The sequence below is a fragment of the Anarhichas minor genome, unplaced genomic scaffold, assembly GCF_050575085.1.
Source record: "Anarhichas minor isolate MPS153535 unplaced genomic scaffold, ASM5057508v1 ptg000001l, whole genome shotgun sequence".
In the NCBI taxonomy this organism is placed as follows: domain Eukaryota; kingdom Metazoa; phylum Chordata; class Actinopteri; order Perciformes; family Anarhichadidae; genus Anarhichas; species Anarhichas minor.
The window spans coordinates 1,218,155-1,236,517 of record NW_027466447.1 but is presented as its reverse complement, the minus strand read 5'-3'; the positions used below and the strand labels follow the sequence as shown (position 1 = coordinate 1,236,517).

General features: G+C 40.9%; 1 protein-coding gene across 1 annotated transcript in view; it reads left to right on the top strand.

Annotated features, from left to right (window-relative positions):
- LOC142947585 (glycogen debranching enzyme-like) overlaps positions 1-18,363 on the top strand; it is a 54,683-nt gene that overhangs the window by 22,836 nt on the left and 13,484 nt on the right. Inside the window, 11 exon segments of the mRNA XM_076089660.1 lie at positions 4,745-4,932; positions 8,228-8,351; positions 10,098-10,261; positions 11,038-11,168; positions 11,724-11,859; positions 14,963-15,113; positions 15,433-15,557; positions 15,820-15,929; positions 16,048-16,182; positions 16,516-16,646; positions 16,755-16,891. Coding sequence (XP_075945775.1) covers positions 4,745-4,932; positions 8,228-8,351; positions 10,098-10,261; positions 11,038-11,168; positions 11,724-11,859; positions 14,963-15,113; positions 15,433-15,557; positions 15,820-15,929; positions 16,048-16,182; positions 16,516-16,646; positions 16,755-16,891 — 1,532 coding nt within the window.

Below are 18,363 nucleotides of genomic sequence, written 5' to 3'. Positions count from 1 at the left end.
TTGTACGTAAAACCCTATCCAAGAAATGCTTGGAATGGCTTTGAGAGTGCATTTCCCAAGCCTACAGGCAGGCAGGAAGAGACCCTCCAACTGTTGTCTGTTCACATCCTACATGCAACGTAGCAGTGTCATTGGCTTTGTTGTAGGGGTGAGTGTTGAGAACGTGTATGGCGACGTCATGGTCCACGCCTTGCCTGTTAATACGGTTCTATCTTTTCAACATGTCAGGTCCTTCTTAGGGTCTGTGTTCGCTGGAACGACACAGTACTGGTGAAAGGGGTGTGTGTGTGATAGTTGTATTGCACCTTACCCTCCCTCTGGGCTTGATACACCTATATGTCCCTGTGCTCCTTGATGACCCGAATAATGTGGTGAACAGCGAGTCTGCTGCTTTTCTTTTTAACCCCTGCAGGGTTACGCCATGGCTCTACTCAGTTTAGTTACGTACTGGCTGTACCTCCCTGTAACTCCCTTGGCCCCCTACTTCTAAGCTGTGGGTGAATGCATGCTCGTGAGAGGTGGAGAGTATTACCCATAGAGACCAGAAGAGGGCTCTGCCTGTATTTATAGAACTAGGGTAACACTATTGTAAGCTACATTTCTGAATGTGGGCTGTGTGTATTTCTATATGGAATAACTATGGAAGTTCTCTGCTTCTTGTGTTTTTTTTACTTCCAGTCTTTGTGGTTTTCCCTCCCTTTTTCTATGTATCACCTGTGTTGTATTAGTCTCGTCTACTTTGCTCTATGCGCTTTGTTTCTTCTACAAATACAGATTTCAGCTGTGTTTATTTTTTGGATTCATAGCTTGTAAGCATATTTCGTTATTATTAAGTATTTTCTTTGTATATCTGCTTGCCTGGTCTGCATTTGGGTCCTTCCCTCTGACAGAACAAACCGCCCAGACAGACTCAGACATTCTTTTTGAGGAGGAACTTCATGACCTGTTTTATTCTCTGGTGTGTATTTATGGGTAGTGAAGGAGATCTCCTGGGTCAGAATATGGAGATACTGCTATGTGTATGACTTAAAGTGAGGTGAGCAAAAAGCCATGGCTGAGGAGCTATTTGCCTGAGTGGCTAAAGGAGTTTTTAACCCTTCTGCATCCTGTAAAAATAAGTTGTTCTAGTGTCGTTAGAGGAATAAAATGTCCCCTTCCTAAATTGTCTATAAAATACATAGTTATTTTTCACTTTCCCAAGTCCTGATCATGAATACCAAATCTCTATTAATTTTCTGAATTTCAACCCTTTAAGACCAGTTTTTAAGATAATGCCACCGTGTTTTTAAATGAGGCAAAATTATTTAAGAATTCATTAATTTTCTGCATACTCAATGCTAGGTAGATATTTTACTTTTACTTTTTCATAGTCTGAGATCTGTCTGTGATTAGCAGCAATATTGATGCATTTTTATTAAAGGAATGTCACATGTTTACAGTCCCTGTAAAATGTTACCTATTACCCTTCGAAGTTTTTAAACTTCTAATTGTTATAACCCTTCGATATCTTTACTTTTTAAAAGCCTATTACCTTATTTTGTTTGAGAAATAAAGAAAAAAATAGCTTAACATTCATGATATCAACACACACAAACACCATTTTAGTTGCATACATTTGCTAGATTGGCTTCACATATTGTCATGCAATCACATGCACTTGCATGTAGGCACACAAGTCCATGCACACACACACACACACACACACACACACACACAGACCTACCTACCTTCAAAGCTCAATAGCCTATACTGTAACTTATATCCAGAAATTGCTGAAAAACATTTAAATTCTTGAGTTCTGTCTAAAAATGTCACAATGACCTTTGACCACCAAATTCTATTTTTTTATAATTCTAATTTTCTGTCTGCCGGGCTATAACACTAATAACTTTGGTGATCTCCTGACTTTTCATCTTGTGCCATCATCAACGTTTCAATTTTCCAATACTTTAGGTTATGAACAAATACCTTCTAAAATGAATGACAATCCCATCAACATCTGCTGATTGGAATGTCATTAACAAGCCAAACTAAGAAGGTGAACACCAAAAACAGCATTGTCCTTGTGAGCATGTTAGCATGCTGACTAAATACAGCTTAAAGCTATGCTGTATCTAAGTTAGACTTACAGAGTCACTTGTGTGAGAACATATTTTTTAGCATTTTCTGATGTCCATACTTCACCCGTCTCACATAACACTTTTATTTATCAAAGGTCCACACACATTCACGATTCTTCGAACATTTTGAAACCTGCATTGTTTGTATCACTGTTTACATGCTAACAGTCTTCTTCTTTCCTGCCTTTGCTGGTGTCAAGATGTAGATTAGTGGAATAGTGTGAAATTATTGGCAGGCATGTGTATTGTGAGACTCATGTGCACATAATATGTGTACATGTGCATCCTTGTTGACAAAAAACTGTTCCAAAGCAGGCAGTTTGATTTGCAGGCAGTCCTAATACAGATCAGAAGAGTGTGAATTCAGAACGCAGACCAGTAAAATTTCCTCCGCCAATATTTTTTAAACTTCTCATACTCCGCTCCTGCTAATAGTTTGGGATGTTCTTGATTGAAACCCGATAGTTACTGAGGGTCTCTGATTGGTTATGAAGGAAACACGGTGTTGGGAACGTAAAGGAGCGTGTTTGGGTTATCAGCATCTAAGAAACTAAATTCTTGACATCAATAGAATTATTAATGTCAGTAACAATTATTAATGATTATTAATAATAACGGGGCACCACCCTGCGAACAGGGACCAATAACCAAACGATAAACTAAGTCTCATAATTAGTGTTCACTCACAATGTCAATAGTCTGAGTACTATGACACATTCAGAGTGAAAGTGAACATGTATGTGTGTACATGTAGTGTGTGTGTGTGTATGTGTGCGTAAGGGGGAGGAGCGAGGGAGGAGCGAGGGAACAGCTCAGCAATGTATGACGTAGTTGGGACGTGGTGACGTCTCTCATGCGCGAGACTCAAAATGGCGGATAGCCAACAAGACCCGGCGTCTACCCGTGCCGGTAGCCGTTTAGCACATAGCTACATTAGCTCAAAGCTATATGTGTGTATGGATTAGTAAAAGAGAAGGGAAAAGAACAAAACAAAATGAAATAAAACAAAAGATTAAGATCCTCCGCGTCGCGCTGGAGTTCGGTAAACTGTTCTCCCAGCCAGAGGAGCAAGAACCGGGCTATTTGTCACAGACGTGGTTCCGACCTCTGACCTGAGACGCAGTCCCCGACCTCACTGCGGCTGTCTCGACACGAATCACAGTAGCATGGAATACACGCTACTTCTACACAACACTAGCAATTTCAGGGATCGCCAGTGTCGGTGATCATAAAGCATACACCACGTTATAAAAATGAACAGTACTTTAAGCACATAAACAAGATAAAATAAACACAAATGAAACTCTCTCTAACTCTGCCCAGAATCTATTTCGCCTTACGGTACGATGCAATCGTGGTGATTGAGGGGGGTTCTTCTGAGCTTCTGTGGGCTCAGGCAGCGCGGCTGCGGGCCGCGGGAGGTGTGCTCTCTGTGGGAGAGAATCGCTTCGTGTGGATAAGGGGGATTTCGCATCCTTATGACCGGAGCAAACGAGGCGCTTGGTGGAGAGTGGAAGTTCTCTCTCTCTCTGAAGAAGTCTTGCTTCTTCACTTCTGTAGGAATAAAAGGGTTCGCTTCGTGGATATGAACAACGATAAAATAGACAGTTTGGTGAATTCGGCCAGCGAATATAAACTGTTAAACCTAGGTTTTGGTTAAAAAATAAAGGGGAACAACGTTGCAGTGTGTGCCTCCTGCTTACCCCGGAGGGATCGATGGAAAAAAGCGTTGAGGTGGGGGTTGCAGGGTAGTTTTGTAGAAAGGTGGCTGAACCACAGGGGTCCTGGGGTGTCTTGGCCCTCGGCCAATTAGATTGCAGCGGTGCTTTCAGGTAACTTCAGGAACACATAGTTTTTGGGGGGAGGAAACTCACACCCTAATGTGAATTTCTTCAGAGCTGGGGGTTTGGTGCTCATCAAACTACAATCAGGATGAAACCTTTGCTTGCAAAAGGGAAGGCCTGACTCTCTTTGTTCCACAGCACATGTCGAAGCCATATAGTCAGATCCCAACAACAGGATCATATACCATTACAATTTGTGTCTAATGGAGGCGCTATTACACAAGAAAAGTAGCCGACAACAGGGCTCTATAATTTCACCCGAGGTCCTTTCTTATCTTCTCTTATCATTTGACTGTCAGCTGCACCTACCAATTAAACTTTAGAACAGACATCTCCTTGTTAAGGAAGGTGCATGATTATCACACAGGGAGAAGGAGGCCTCAACCTCCTTTCTAAGCTCTTTTTATAATAGTCTTTCTTGTATTTAGTTTTACAACAACCTAAACATTGTTTATTTCTAAGAGCACCCTCACAGACTCTCTCTGAAGTTTATTGCCCAATGGGCCTAGTTACAGGTATCCACAGGTCAAGGTGATCTTTCGGATTATGTCTGCTTCATATTCTCTTCTGATGAAAATGAACACCCAAAAGTTATGCAAGTAATTTAAGGATTGTGATTGAAATAAACACATCTAGTAAACACATTGATTATATATATAAAAGGTGTCTTTAATGTAGCCACATTTTGACAGGCAGCCATTCAAAGCACATAAAACAATAGACATATTTGCACTTCCAAGTACCTTAATCTGCCATTCCTTCTTCTAATGTTGTCTGCAGGCTCAGAGGTCTACTTGCAGAGAGAACTGGTCTGTCAAGATGACACTATCAAGCTTCGTTATGGAGAGAAACCAGAGGACTGCCCTTACCTGTGGGCTCATATGAAGACATACACAGAGATTACAGCCAAGGTCTTCTCTGGTATATGCCTGGTCAACTGCCTGTCTACTCCTCTGCATGTGGCTGAGGTACTACTCTTACTATTTCATTGCAACCACAGCTGACTGATCATGATCTCTTCCACTCCTTGCAGATGACAGTGTCTAAATCCATTGATTCCAAAGTCTAAATTTGGCAACATTTTGGAGAGGAAAAACTGGTATGGCCATGTTCACAGGGGCACTTGACCTCTCACCTCAAGATATGTGGATAAAAACAGGTTCTATGAGTATCTATGAGGGCAAAAACCATGCAGTATTTTACACACAGTATAAATGTTATTTTTGCCTTATCTTCAAATGGGGTATTTGAATATTTCCATACATAACAGTCTTGGAATTGCAGAAATTGATTATGACTGGAAAGCTGAGACTCTTGTTTTCACATGTGATCATGTTTGTCCCCATAGTAGCCATTTCACATAGTGAGAACATTTTGTGAAACTTGATGTAATTGTAAAAAATGACCTGTTGTGACCTCTAGGATAATCAAAGCCTCATGAAACTGTACAACCACAAACTAAAGACGTATGTCTGTCCTAGGTATACTGACAATAAGGGCTTTATTGAGCTGTTTCTAGAACAGAAATGCTCGCCATCCAATCATCAGAAAATGGGATTCCTTCAAAAATCTCCAAATGTCAAATGTTATAGATACCAAACCAAACATATATTTTTCAATGGTGATCTCAAGGTCTTGGTGTCTGGTATATTGGAAAGATTTCTGACTATTTTTATCCACTCCTTAGTGGTCAAAAATGGTTAAATCTTGCATCAATCTGTGTAACCAATGGTATATAATATACTGCTGACCTGCTATCTTCCTCTAAAAATCCTGTCCCCGTAAAAGACAAAAAGGGGTCAATGGTAAAGAGGGGTGGAGTGGAAGAGTTTAAAGGTGTTATATGGAACATATATGACATTGCTTTGTCAAAATTAGTCATAATAAATCTTTCATCCATGACACCAGTAGCATTGCTACTCCTTTTGTCCTCCTTATGTCTGTTGGTATCTGGCAGAGCTTGTTTGGTTATCAGCAAATATGAAAAACTAAATTATTGACATCAATATTGTCAATATTGATGTCATATCAGAGCCTTGTTTGGAGGGAAGTTAAACAATCTTTAGGGGCTCTGCATTTTTCACCTCTCTGTTTGCTCATTCCTTCTGCCAACAAACTAGCAATTTGCAGACCGCCCCCAGTCAAATATCTCAGCTTCAGACTGCTCACTTCAGGAACCCTGAAGTAAGGCACTAACAATTGATGAGCTGAGAGAGCGCAGCCCAAACATTTGGTTTGAAGACACGGATGCCGATCAGAGCGCTGCAGCGCTGATCTGTGATCTGCTCCTGATTCATGTTTGTGCTTCAATATTTATCAACCCAATAATATTTTTAATATGGCTGTATGTAAGGACTGCAAAATCATTTACTCACGTCTGGAGGATTCCATTCATCGGCTGAAGTCTGAGCTCCAAAACAAGAACAAGCTTCTTGAGGATTTTATATCGGCGGCAACATCTCAGGCAGAACACATTTCCCGCATCCAATCGTCTGCTCACGGTGTCTCAGAAATCAGGTCTCCCTCCATTTTGGATGTCACAGGCCGCAATCCGCAGTCCGTACCGTCTTCATTCCCGAACCATCTTCATCCTTTGTAGCGTCTTCATTCCCGACCCATCTTCATTCCCCTACCGTCTTCGACCCCGTATCGGCGTCGACCCCTATGTCTACTCGCCTGCCTGCCTTCCGGTGTCGGTCCACGGAGAACCACACCGTCGATCCTGCCTGCCACCCTGTGTCAGACCAAGGGATCCACATAGTGAATCCTGCCTGCCTTCCGGTGTCGAGCCTCGGGAAATCACACCGTCGATCCTGCCATCTGTAGAGTATTAAATAAAGTATTTTCTTTACCTCAATCCTGTCTTGTGGTCTTGCTGTTGGGTCCTGTTCAGAGCTCCCTTGACAGAACGACTGACCACAACGGACTCAGCAGACCACAGTTTGGTGCACGTTGCACCAAGATCTTCTAACCTGTTTCAGGAAACCCGGCTGGCCTTGGGAGGGGCTCGTAGTGTCCAGTTGGCCAACCACAAGTTGGTAGGATGTTTTTTCAACCCTAAAGAGAAGAGACATGGGAAGAGGAATGTTCAAGTCCCCGTTTCCACCTCCGCTGGGTCGCAGCTCACGGCGGCTCCCCGTGTCCTGACGGCGGTCCCGCTGACACCGGCTCCCCGTGTCCTGGCGGCGGTCCGGCTGTTGCCGGCTCCCCGTGTCCTGACGGCGGTCCGGCTGTTGCCGGCTCCCCGTGTCCTGGCGGCGGTCCAGCTGTTGCCGGCTCCCCGTGTCCTGACGGCGGTCCGGCCGACACCGGCTCCCCGTGTCCTGACGGCGGTCCTGACGGCGGTCCGGCCGACGCCGGCTCCCCCGTGTTCTCCAGCTGCCTCTTCTGAGCCACAGCTATCCCTGGACCCGGCCGCTGCCACCTCTGAGCCGCAGCTACCCCCGGACCCGGCCGCCGCCGCCTCTGAGCCTTCTGAGGCCCCGTGGCCGGTTAGATCCAGTCATAAAATATAATTTAGCAACTTGGAGAAGCAGATGTAAAATTTTCAATTTTACAAAGTTTTATGGGTCCCACACAGAGTCAAGCCATGACAACTTGGACCCCTCTTACCATCTGTAGTCTTATCTAATCCTAGGCTGGAATAATGGGTTTGTAAAGAAACACATATTTAATTATGGTGGATAGACTCCAGGTTAATTACTGTGTACTTTATGTGTTGGTCCCTCTAGGCGATGCTTGCAGCAGCCAGAGCTGTCAGGCCTGACCTCTATGTGACAGCTGATATCTTAACCGGCATTCAATCATTTGACAATGTCTTTGTAAATCACCTGGGAATCACCAGTTTAGTGCAAGGTACTGACCCCGCCAGAAAATGCAGTTTTGCACGGATTGTTTTCACACTGGAATGTCTGTTAGACAGTGAAGAACTGCAGTGATCAGTTGGACTTTGGAATTACAATTGCATCTGACATGTACCAGCATTTCCATATGCAAATGTATTTAACTATAAATCCTTTGGTCTCCAATTATTTTCACCTGATTCCCTAATCCCATCAACCTAAACCATGGTTCATCATAATGCTGCATGCTCCATCTTTCTCTTGTTTTGAACAAGATCTGTTCTGGCCATCTCCATCATCCTCCCATCATATCTCTTCCGGTATCTCTTATCCACCTCGTTCTTCTCATTCTGATCTTAACTCTGTACCCACCTTTGCATGGTCTGGGGGTGACCCTGCTGGCTGTGATTTGGCTCTGCAGCACATGCTCGATCAGGCTCGTTCTCTGATGCCAGACCTGTATGTGTTGGCTGAGATATTCATTAGCAGTGAGGAGCTGCATAATGTCTGTTTGATTAGGCTAGGTATTACCTCACTCATCAGAGGTAAGCAACCATACCAGCATTGTGTGTGTAGTTTGGAACATGACAAACACCCCTCTCTGGCTTAAGACTGCTCTTTGTCAGATGTTATGTTGTTTATGAGTTAGGGAGGAACACACTGAGTATAATATTGAACAACTGAAAACTGACCAAATACCAAATGATAACATCTTTTCACTAATTACAAAATTCAGTCCCACAGCCATTCAAAGCATTTTATTTTGCAACAAAGTAAACAAACATTTGAGGTACAGCATACTTAAACATTTATTTTGAGTTGTAGACTAAATGATATGACTGTACTGGACGGAACACATCAATGCTGGTGTTAATATTGACATTTAATTTTAAATGTCTAGAAAATATTATTATTATCAGTATTTCAAGGGTTCAAAATGGCTCAACATCTACTATTTTAAATAAGCCCTGCATGTTGCAGGTCAATGGAGAGATAGAGTCACTGGTTTGGAGTAATTTACAGCATGAAATGTATCTAAAAATAGAATGTTAACACCCACTTAATAACTCCTGCCTCATACATCCATGCACCCTTGCCTACTTTTAAAATGATGGGTGGAGTTAGTACTCTAGAAATTAAAAGGTTATGTGAACTATGAGGTGATGTACACACACATGAATTAACATTAGAAAGGAAAATACATATTTGGGGAAGTGGTCAGTCAAGTTGTGTACATGCAAACAACAGCCAATATGCACCTCTGACTTTCAGAATAAAAGAGGATAGATACTCATTGAATTAAAGCACAGTTTACTAACTGAAGTCAGACAAACAAGACCATAATACATGACCATCAGCCAGTCAGAGCAGAGTATAAATATGTCCTATTTGATTGTTAATGCAAAAGATACAAAAGCTCACAGGCGGGTACCAAGTGTGTATGCGTGTGTGTTCTTGCGCTCAGCTACTCATCCAAAATACATTATGTGTATCCTTGAGGTCCCAAACTTTGTTTACACTCAAACGTGGCACCGTAGCGCAATCCTCTTCAGATCCAAACATGCACAAAGGGTGTTTATGCTCAACTCACATTGTTGCATTATTCTCTTAAACGCCAGAGGGTGTACTAACAAAACGTACCGTGAAGAAGCGATCAAGTCATTTAAACCAATCTCCACTATGCCGGGGAGGAATTGTAATCAACTGTAAACTGAAATCTTATATTCATGGGCTACTTTATTGCTTTGTACAAGACCTGTAAAGAAACAAGTCAAGTATCAAATGCATTGTAAAAAAAACAAAGGTTGAATATCCTGTAAACAATTTGATTCGGCTGCAAAATATTTACTCAAATGTAGGTTTTTTTAGGACCGCAACTTTCTAAAGCTTTTAAAAGCAGATTAGCCTTCTTTGTAAATTCTCAGACATGTTATTCATACTCTTATTAGTGAATATTTGCAACAGTTACATTTGAAAAGCTCCCAAAAACCAAAGGACCCTTCACGCACGCATGCCAGCTTCACTACAGCGAGTATAAACTAAGTTAAGAAAACCTGTGTAGAGCATGTCTAATAAAACATTTGCAACCATTTTCCAAGTATTTTGAATCCAGTTTATATCCATGTTTACCGGCTTGCAGTCTTCCTCTTCTTGTGTATTGCAGCATATCTTGGGCTGTTAGTGCTACTTGTTGGTCAGTTGGCGATTGCATGTTTTCATTAAGTCTTGTCATCCTTACTGATCTGGCTTATATAATGTGCAGCTGCTGCTCTTCCCTGTGTTTCTTTCAGATGCTGTGGGTGCCACAGACAGTCAGGCGGAAAGGGGCTGGCTGCCCAGGTTTGGCAGGGAGCCTGTAGGGGCTTTTGTACAGCCCAGCCTTCAGCCTCTGATCCCAGCTGTCACTCACACCATGTTTGTGGACATCAGCCCGAACAATCACAGTGCCATTCAGGTCTGCTCTCACCTACTTCAGACTATACTTGAATTATTGTACTAATTCTTGATATTTCTGCTACTGCCAGTGCTAAATCTACTGCTACTATTATTACTGCCATCATGTCTTTGTCTACTTCTAGTGCCATGAGTGGTTGTTAAGATTATGTAACTGGCTGCCTTATCTTATCTTATCTTAATGACATGTTGAAGGTTTGCAGAAAGGCAGCAGTCTGTTGTCAGGCTGTTTCTTTTAAAAGTATGTCCATATCCTGTTGTGTACACAAAGTCTAACCTTGGTGACATATATAATGCATCATAAAATCTTCATGTGTTTCACTGATAAAAGCTATTAATATGCAACAATAGCGGCAGGAAGAAAACTCAATTCTTATCGATAAAAATAATAAATAACCATTCATCTTGCAGATGGCTTATTACAGTCCCAGATTACACAGATAGCTAAAATACCCACCTTGCAGAGCCTCGTCATCACCTGCTGTGAGGTGACACCCCACTGTTCTCAGTGATGTGATTGGCTCTGGAGAGACTCCCCACAAATCAATTGTTCTTGATATTTACAATGTGGTCACAGATTCTGTCACTGTGGACAATGATTTTGCAGCATTTTATAATGAGGGGGGGATTGTGTGGGACTTTCATTTGTATTTTTTGGAGAATAAGAGGTCCAGCTACCAAAAATATCTTACAATTAGATAAAAAAAGTGGGAAGTGTAGAGTTAATTAATTGTTAATTTAATCATAGGCCAGTCTTAACCTGTTGTGTTATTTCAGAAGTGTTCAGTGTACGACTTCTTGCCCAGATCTACCCTGGTGTCAATGACCTGCGGTGCTACAGGCAGCACCAGAGGATATGATGAGTTGCTTCTTCATCAGGTACGATCAAATGCATGTTAAGTACCACAGTGTAGCATGACTCTGTCTCTCACTGTTGACTGAATATGAATGTTACTGAAGCTCAGATGGTGTTCACATTTTTAGTAAAGTTAGCCACACAAAGCCATAGAAGAAATTTATTGTTGGCCAACTCTATCCAGCACCTGTCCGACTGAGGCACACAACTTTGCCACTGGAACCTTTGGGAACCTCAAATTCCCCGGAAAAAATTTCACGACAAAGGTCGTTAACTATTGTATGTTATGTAATTTAGTTATGTAATAATCAGAACTGATATGCTGAGAGTTTTGAACTTACCAATCTGTTCGTTAGATTTTGTAATGCAATATGGTCTGTTGAATTGGAGATTTGATTTGTGGGTGGCAGTTGAGAAAAGGTATGAGCGTTATGAGTAGGTGTTCATCATATGAGCAGCATGAATATAGACAACAAATAGTATAGTCATTAGAATGTTTGGTTGGGCGGATCTACCAATAAACATAAATATACCTTGGTCTTGTCACAAACTACTATTGAAGTAAATTAGCCTTATGATCTGATTTGTTATCTGTTCAGGGCTTGAGGGAAGCTCCTCAGTACAGCTGCTGGAACTCTGAGGCCCAAACATCTGACCAGGTCAACCTGCAGACTGGGATTCTGGCTGGGAAGCTGGCACTGAACATGCTTCACAAGGAGCTAGCTTCTGAGGGCTTTACTCAGGTTTGTTTTCTCATATGAAGTAGCATCATCACCCAGCGCTTAATTTCTGTTGTTTGATATTGATTATTTGTGTTGCATTATAATATTCCCTTGCCAGAAGTAAATAATAATACGGTTCACAGGTTTGAAATCTCTAGTTTTAATTTTTAAGAAGAGGTGTCTTTAAATGTAATTTTTTACACTGGCACTAAATCTACACAGCACAGTTAATGGTTATTGTTTTTTCAACCTAATTTAGATGAAACCACTGTGGTATGACGAAAGCCTCGACACAGCATGGCAGCTGTGTTGATAAATTTACGGTTTATCATAGACTTCACAGAGAGGAAAGTGGATTGTAACTCTGGAGAAAAACCTTCAGTTAGTGGCTGTATCATGTCAAATTCTGCCAGCGCAAACCCCTGGGCCGTGGATCTCAGCGGGCTGGTGGCCACTAGTCTCCTAGCATTTGAGGTGGACAATTTTCTGAAACCAATGTAGCATGAGAGCATGGTGAAATTAGCCAGCCGCTGAATGAGTAAAATTTAACAATGTAATGCTTTATTTACACACTCTTGTCTCAGCATAGGAAAGCACATAGCTATCGCCAGTTGAGTGACAACTATTTTTGGGTCATATTCTGTAAACAGTGAAGCATTAAAGAATGGAGGACCTAGCTAGCTAGCTAGCTAACTCGCCAGCCACTTGATGAGTAACATTTAACAACTTAAGCATTAAGTTGTTAAATTATAATAATAAACATGTTGTCATAGCATAGGAAAGCATATTGCTATCGCCAGATAAATCAGTCATTGATTAATTCACTAGTTCATCATGGGGCTTAACTTCAAGTTCACAGAAAGGAGAGAAAAGGCTTGTGCTGTGATAGGGACACTGGTTACAGAACATGAGCAATAATTCCGCATAGCATTCAATCCAGGAGGCTTCAAGCTATCAAGTACTAGCCAATCACTGCTCATAGGAGCAGTTCATTGGAGTTTTATTTCGAACTTGGCCTCAGATTTGAAGAAATGAAATCAGTAAATATCATCTAAGCCAGTGTTTTTCAACCTTTTCTGAGCTGCGGCACATTTTTTACATTAAAAAGATCCCGTGGCACAGCAACAACCCAAAAAGTTACAAAATTACAACTTTTAGCATAATACAGCATATATGGCAGGGGTGTCAAACTCAATCACAGAGAGGGCTAAAATACAAAAATTGGGACTATGTTTAGGGCCAAATAGAGTCAACATTTAATAAACAGGATAGAAGGGATATTGGACAAAGTGCAAAGAGAAATATCCAACATTATGTTATGCATATGTACCAGAGCCAGATGTTTGGCATCTTTTCTTGGCTGGCAGCTCATTGATTATTTTACTCAAATTTAAATACGTTTTTTACCTTTGGAGACATTTTCATCTTCAGAAGACCTCTGGATAAAAATATTTCAAATTGCATGACCACTGATCTTTTACAAATTGTAAACACATCCCTTCTCTCAGGTGTCTTCCCACAAGACCTAAAAAACATTTAAAGCATCAAAACATAAGGCAAAAGAGAAGGAGATTTAAAAACAATTAAGAACATTCATTGAAACATTAAAAACAGTCATTAAAACACTAAAAAGCAGTGTAAGAAATAAAATACAGTAGTAAAATGCAGAAATGCAGGAAATTAATTAATATCCTTGAATCTGGTTCAATTAAAGGCAGCAGCAAACAGAAAAGTCTTCAATCTTGATTTAAAGGAGCTGAGGGTCTCAGCAGACCTGCAGCTTTCTGGGACTTTGTTCCAGATATGTGGAGCAGAAAAACTGAATGCTGCTTCTCCATGTTTAGTTCTGACTCCGGGAACAGAAAGTAGACCGGTCCCAGACAACCTAAGGGGTCGGGATGGTTCATAGCAGCAGGTCAGAGATGTATTTTGGTCCTAAACCATTCAGTGCTTTATAAACCAACAGCAGGATTTTAAAGTCAATTCTTTGTTGGACAGGAGGCCAGTGCAAAGACCTCAGAACTGGAGTGATGTGATCCACTTTCTTGGTCTTAGTGAGGACTCGAGCTGCAGCGTTCTGATTGACTTTTTACAGAGACCTGTAAACACACTGTTACAGTAGTCGAGTCTACTGAAGATAAATGCATGGACATGTTTTTCCGAATCCTGTTGAGACATAAGTCCTCTAATCCTTGATATATTCTTCAGGTGATAGTAGGCTGATTTTGTAATTGTCTTGATATGGCTGTTCAGGTTGAGGTCTGAATCCATAACAACAGCTAGATTTCTGGCTTGGTTTGTGGTTTTTAACATCAGTGATTGAAGCTGAGTGCTGACCTTCAATCATTCGTCGTTGGTACCAAAAACAATTACTTCTGTTTTATCTTTGTTTTAATTGAAGAAACTTCTGGCACATCCAGTTGTTGATTTGTTCAATGCATTTACCCAGCGCTTGTATGGGATTATAGTCCCCTGGTGATATAGTTATGTAGATTTGTGTGTCGTTTGCATAGTTATGATAACACACTTTGTTGTTTTCCATAATCTGAGCTAGTGGAAGCATGTAGATGTTGAACAGAAGAGGCCCCAGTATTGAACCTTGGGGAACACCACATGTCATTTTAGTCAGCTCTGATGTGTAATTAGCTACAGACACAAAGTATTCTCGGTCCTTCAAGTAGGATTCAAACCAGTTAAGTGCTGTGCCAGAGAGTCCCACCCAGATTGTTAGTCTTTCTACTTGTATGTCATGGTCGACCGTGTCGAATGCAGCACTGAGATCCAGTAATACTAAGACTGAAATTCTGCCACTGTCTGTGTTTAAGTGAATGTCAAAGCTTGTTATTCTTACGCACACAGAATAAACCACTAAATTAAATGAGATACTAAGACAGTGTAGTGTACACATTTCTCAGGTGATGGAGTGAATATTTGTTGGAGCCAAAGTACATATTACTTTTATATTAGTAAAATTGATAAATAATCAAGCTTAAAATGTAATGAAGTTAGAATAACCCCCACATAGCAATGAGGAGATTCTATATGTAGTTACAGCACTGGTATCACCTTGTTTGTTGTCATATTTCAAATCTCGTCTATCTTTTTTTTCTGGTTGGATGTGCAGGTGTATGTGGAGCAGTTGGATGAGGACGTGGTTGCAGTGACCAGACACTGTCCCAGTAATCACCAGTCTGTGGTGGCTGTGCTGCGAAGGGCGATCGAGAATCCAGAAACACACCGTTATACAAATGATGTTCCACCTTTGTTCATACCAGGTGATAGTCGTACAAACTCATCCTGATCCTAAGCTCTTATCTTTTGTTTCTGGGCTTCTTGTTGCAAAGGGCAGTCAAATACAATCCATAGTGATAGATGGAGATAGAATTACAGACATAACAAAACAGATTAAAAAAACAATTCAAGCATACAAGTAGAGATAATACTAACAATATGCAAACCAAATGTTGTACTGAGGGTGGTTATTTTTCAGCTTTTTTTCTGTCTTTTATCTTATCCTCATCCTTAGGCGCATGTTGCCTCCACTTTTAGAGATTCCAGCTTACCGAGACTCTTTTCTTTTTCATGCCTTCATAGGTCATATTGAAGAGGTGGTGTTGGAGGCTCTGGCCATTGAGAGGAGTACCAACTCCAACAAAAAAGATGACACAAACATCAATGGCTTGCCGGAGTGCACTGTAGAGATCAAAGAAAGAATCCAGGTACAAACTTAAGTCATCTTCAGTGGTCTAGGATTCTGGATACATTTAAACATTATCTTGAGTTGCTGTCTCTGTACTGAGGTCAACAAAATAAAAGCATTCTAGTGCTGTATGGTTAGTGCCTCTGCCAGAGAGCAGTAATGTTAAGTATATATGAATTGTAATAAAGGCTTTACAACATGCAAAACTATGCAATGATACATATAATACATATTTCAAATATCATGTCGAGACATTTAAAGTGTTGCGAAATATCTTCCAGCTGAAGGACAGTAAGGTGGTGAAAAAGGCAGTTATGGTGTCAAAACACAACAGTGTTGCTCAGGAGATAGTGTTTGAGAAGTTCACACCAGGCAGCATCATCATCTTCAGGTGGGTCAATGGATGGAGTAAAAGAAAAGTGCTGTTCTGAGTCTGTCTGAATCCTCTGATTAGTTTCATGCATGTCTGGCCTAGTTTAGATCTGTTTGTGGTCTGTGTTCATCTACAGGGTGACTCTGGAGCCCAGGTCCCAGGATCAGCTGGGGGCGCTTAGACACCATCTGATCCAGTTTAGTCTTCAGTACCAGACTGGCTGCGTGGCTGAACAAAGTACACCACCTATTCTCAACAAGCCGCTGAAGATGTTCGTATGCCTCAGCAACTAAAACAACAATAACAAGTAGTAATCATGTATTATTATGGATGCAGCAATCTGATATCTTGATTTAGAATGTTGATGTTGATGCATGAGTTGGCAGCTGAAAAACATGCCATTAATCCCAAATTGCTCCCGAAGGCTGAGCCACCGGTCAGTGAATGGGTGTGAAAGGGTGAGTGAAATATGGTGGTAAAGCACTTTCAGTGGTTGGAAGACTAGAAAGGCACTATACAAGCACAAGTCCATTTACCATTAATCCTACTGTCTGTACTGTCATTGATGGTCATCGTCGCTACTGATGTACTCCTACCGCTTCAGCATCATGTCCAAGCTGACCCTAGCGGACATGAACGTGCTGCTGTACCGCTGTGATGCCGAGGAGCGAGAGGATGGGGGAGGATGCTACAGTATTCCTTCATGGTTACCTCTCAACTATGGAGGCCTGCAAGGTACCTAAAACACACTTAATAAAAGCCACACAAGTTCAACGTATGCACAAATATAATAATCATCATCATTATCATAAAGAATATCCGTGAAAAAATGATGGTTCTTAGGGCTGATGGCAGTGATGGCAGAGATACGTCCCAAGAATAATCTTGGTCATCCGCTCTGTGATAACCTGAGGCAGGGAGACTGGATGATGGACTATGTCTCCAACAGACTCGTTGCCAAGGGTGGAGCTGTTGGAGAGGTGAGTTACAGTCAGGTTACATATCAGGGTTGTATTTTACCTGTTAATGTTGTCACATGCCATATGTATATAATAAGAGGAAACTCCAGTAATGTAATATCATGGAGAGTCCTCTCTTCATAGCTCTAACAGGAAAATCCACATCAAGTCAGCCAATCAGCATGGAGCTTCACTTTTGACCTTGGAAACAGCAGTGTGGCAAAATAATCTCAACTCAAAGGTCCACTTAGTGTTAGGTTAGTGCAGGGGTCTCAAACTCATTTTCACTCCGGGCCACATCAGCATCATGGTCGCCCACAAAGGGCCGGTTGTAAATGTAAGACTGTAAATGTAACTACTCATAACATATTGTTAAATAACTGTCTCTGCATTTGATTATTGTTTATTCAAGTGTAAAAATATTGTACATGCAGTTATATAAATGTAAAAATATATTTAAGCACATTTCTGTTATTATAACTTAAATCCTTTTAATTTAGGGTTAAGAAACCCACATTACTCTATCAAAGATCAAACTATTAAAGAAAATAGCAAAGACAAATATCAAACACAAGTTATTGCAATAACTTTGTTCAATACTTAAAATCCTTTCAAGGGTGCGTTTGCACAATCCCACGTGAAGTATTTCATGTGTTTTAAAGCCACATTTAAAGTAGCCTTCAATGTACTCACAATTTATATGTAAAATGTACAGTAACCAGCCAAAGAGCTGCTTCTATGACTGTGTGTTTAAGTATCTCATCATTTTGACTTTCTATTTCATCATTTTGACTTTCAATCTCATCATTTAGACTTTCTATCTCAGAATTTTGACTTTCTATCTCAGAATTGACTTTCTATCATAGTTATGACTTTCTATCTCATAACTTCGACTTTCTATCTCATCATTTCGACTATGGGGATATTTTTATTATCAAGTCTGCAGCAAAAAAAAAATAAAAAATTTTAACTTTTTTTTTTTTTTTTTGCTGGCGGATTCGCGGGCCACATAAAATGACGTGGCATGATCTGTCAACATACAAGATGTTACTGTCTGTCACTGACAACCCCTGAATAATATTATCAATTGCACTGAAATACAAAAAGGTGATCAAAATCAGAAGTAACACACCAGAGCTTTACCTGCAGATCAAACCCTGAATCCGACTACCTCTCAATGACTTCTTATATAGAAATTTCAGATATTACAAAGAAAACTGGAAGGATATAAAACAGGAGACGGGGCTGGCAGAGCAACAACTAGCCATGCTTGTCAAACCGTTCTGTGGATCCAACCACATTTACAACGTATCAAGGCAATACTTTACAGTTTTGTTGTCATACCAGGAACCACGGAACTATTGAGATTTAGCTATTTGTCATTTCAGTGTAGACAGCATACATTTAGAAAATGTACTTGTCTGCATTAGTGTGGGTTTGGCCAGGGAGCTGCTGTGTCATTGCTGTACTTTATGCAGTGGACTGCAGCACAG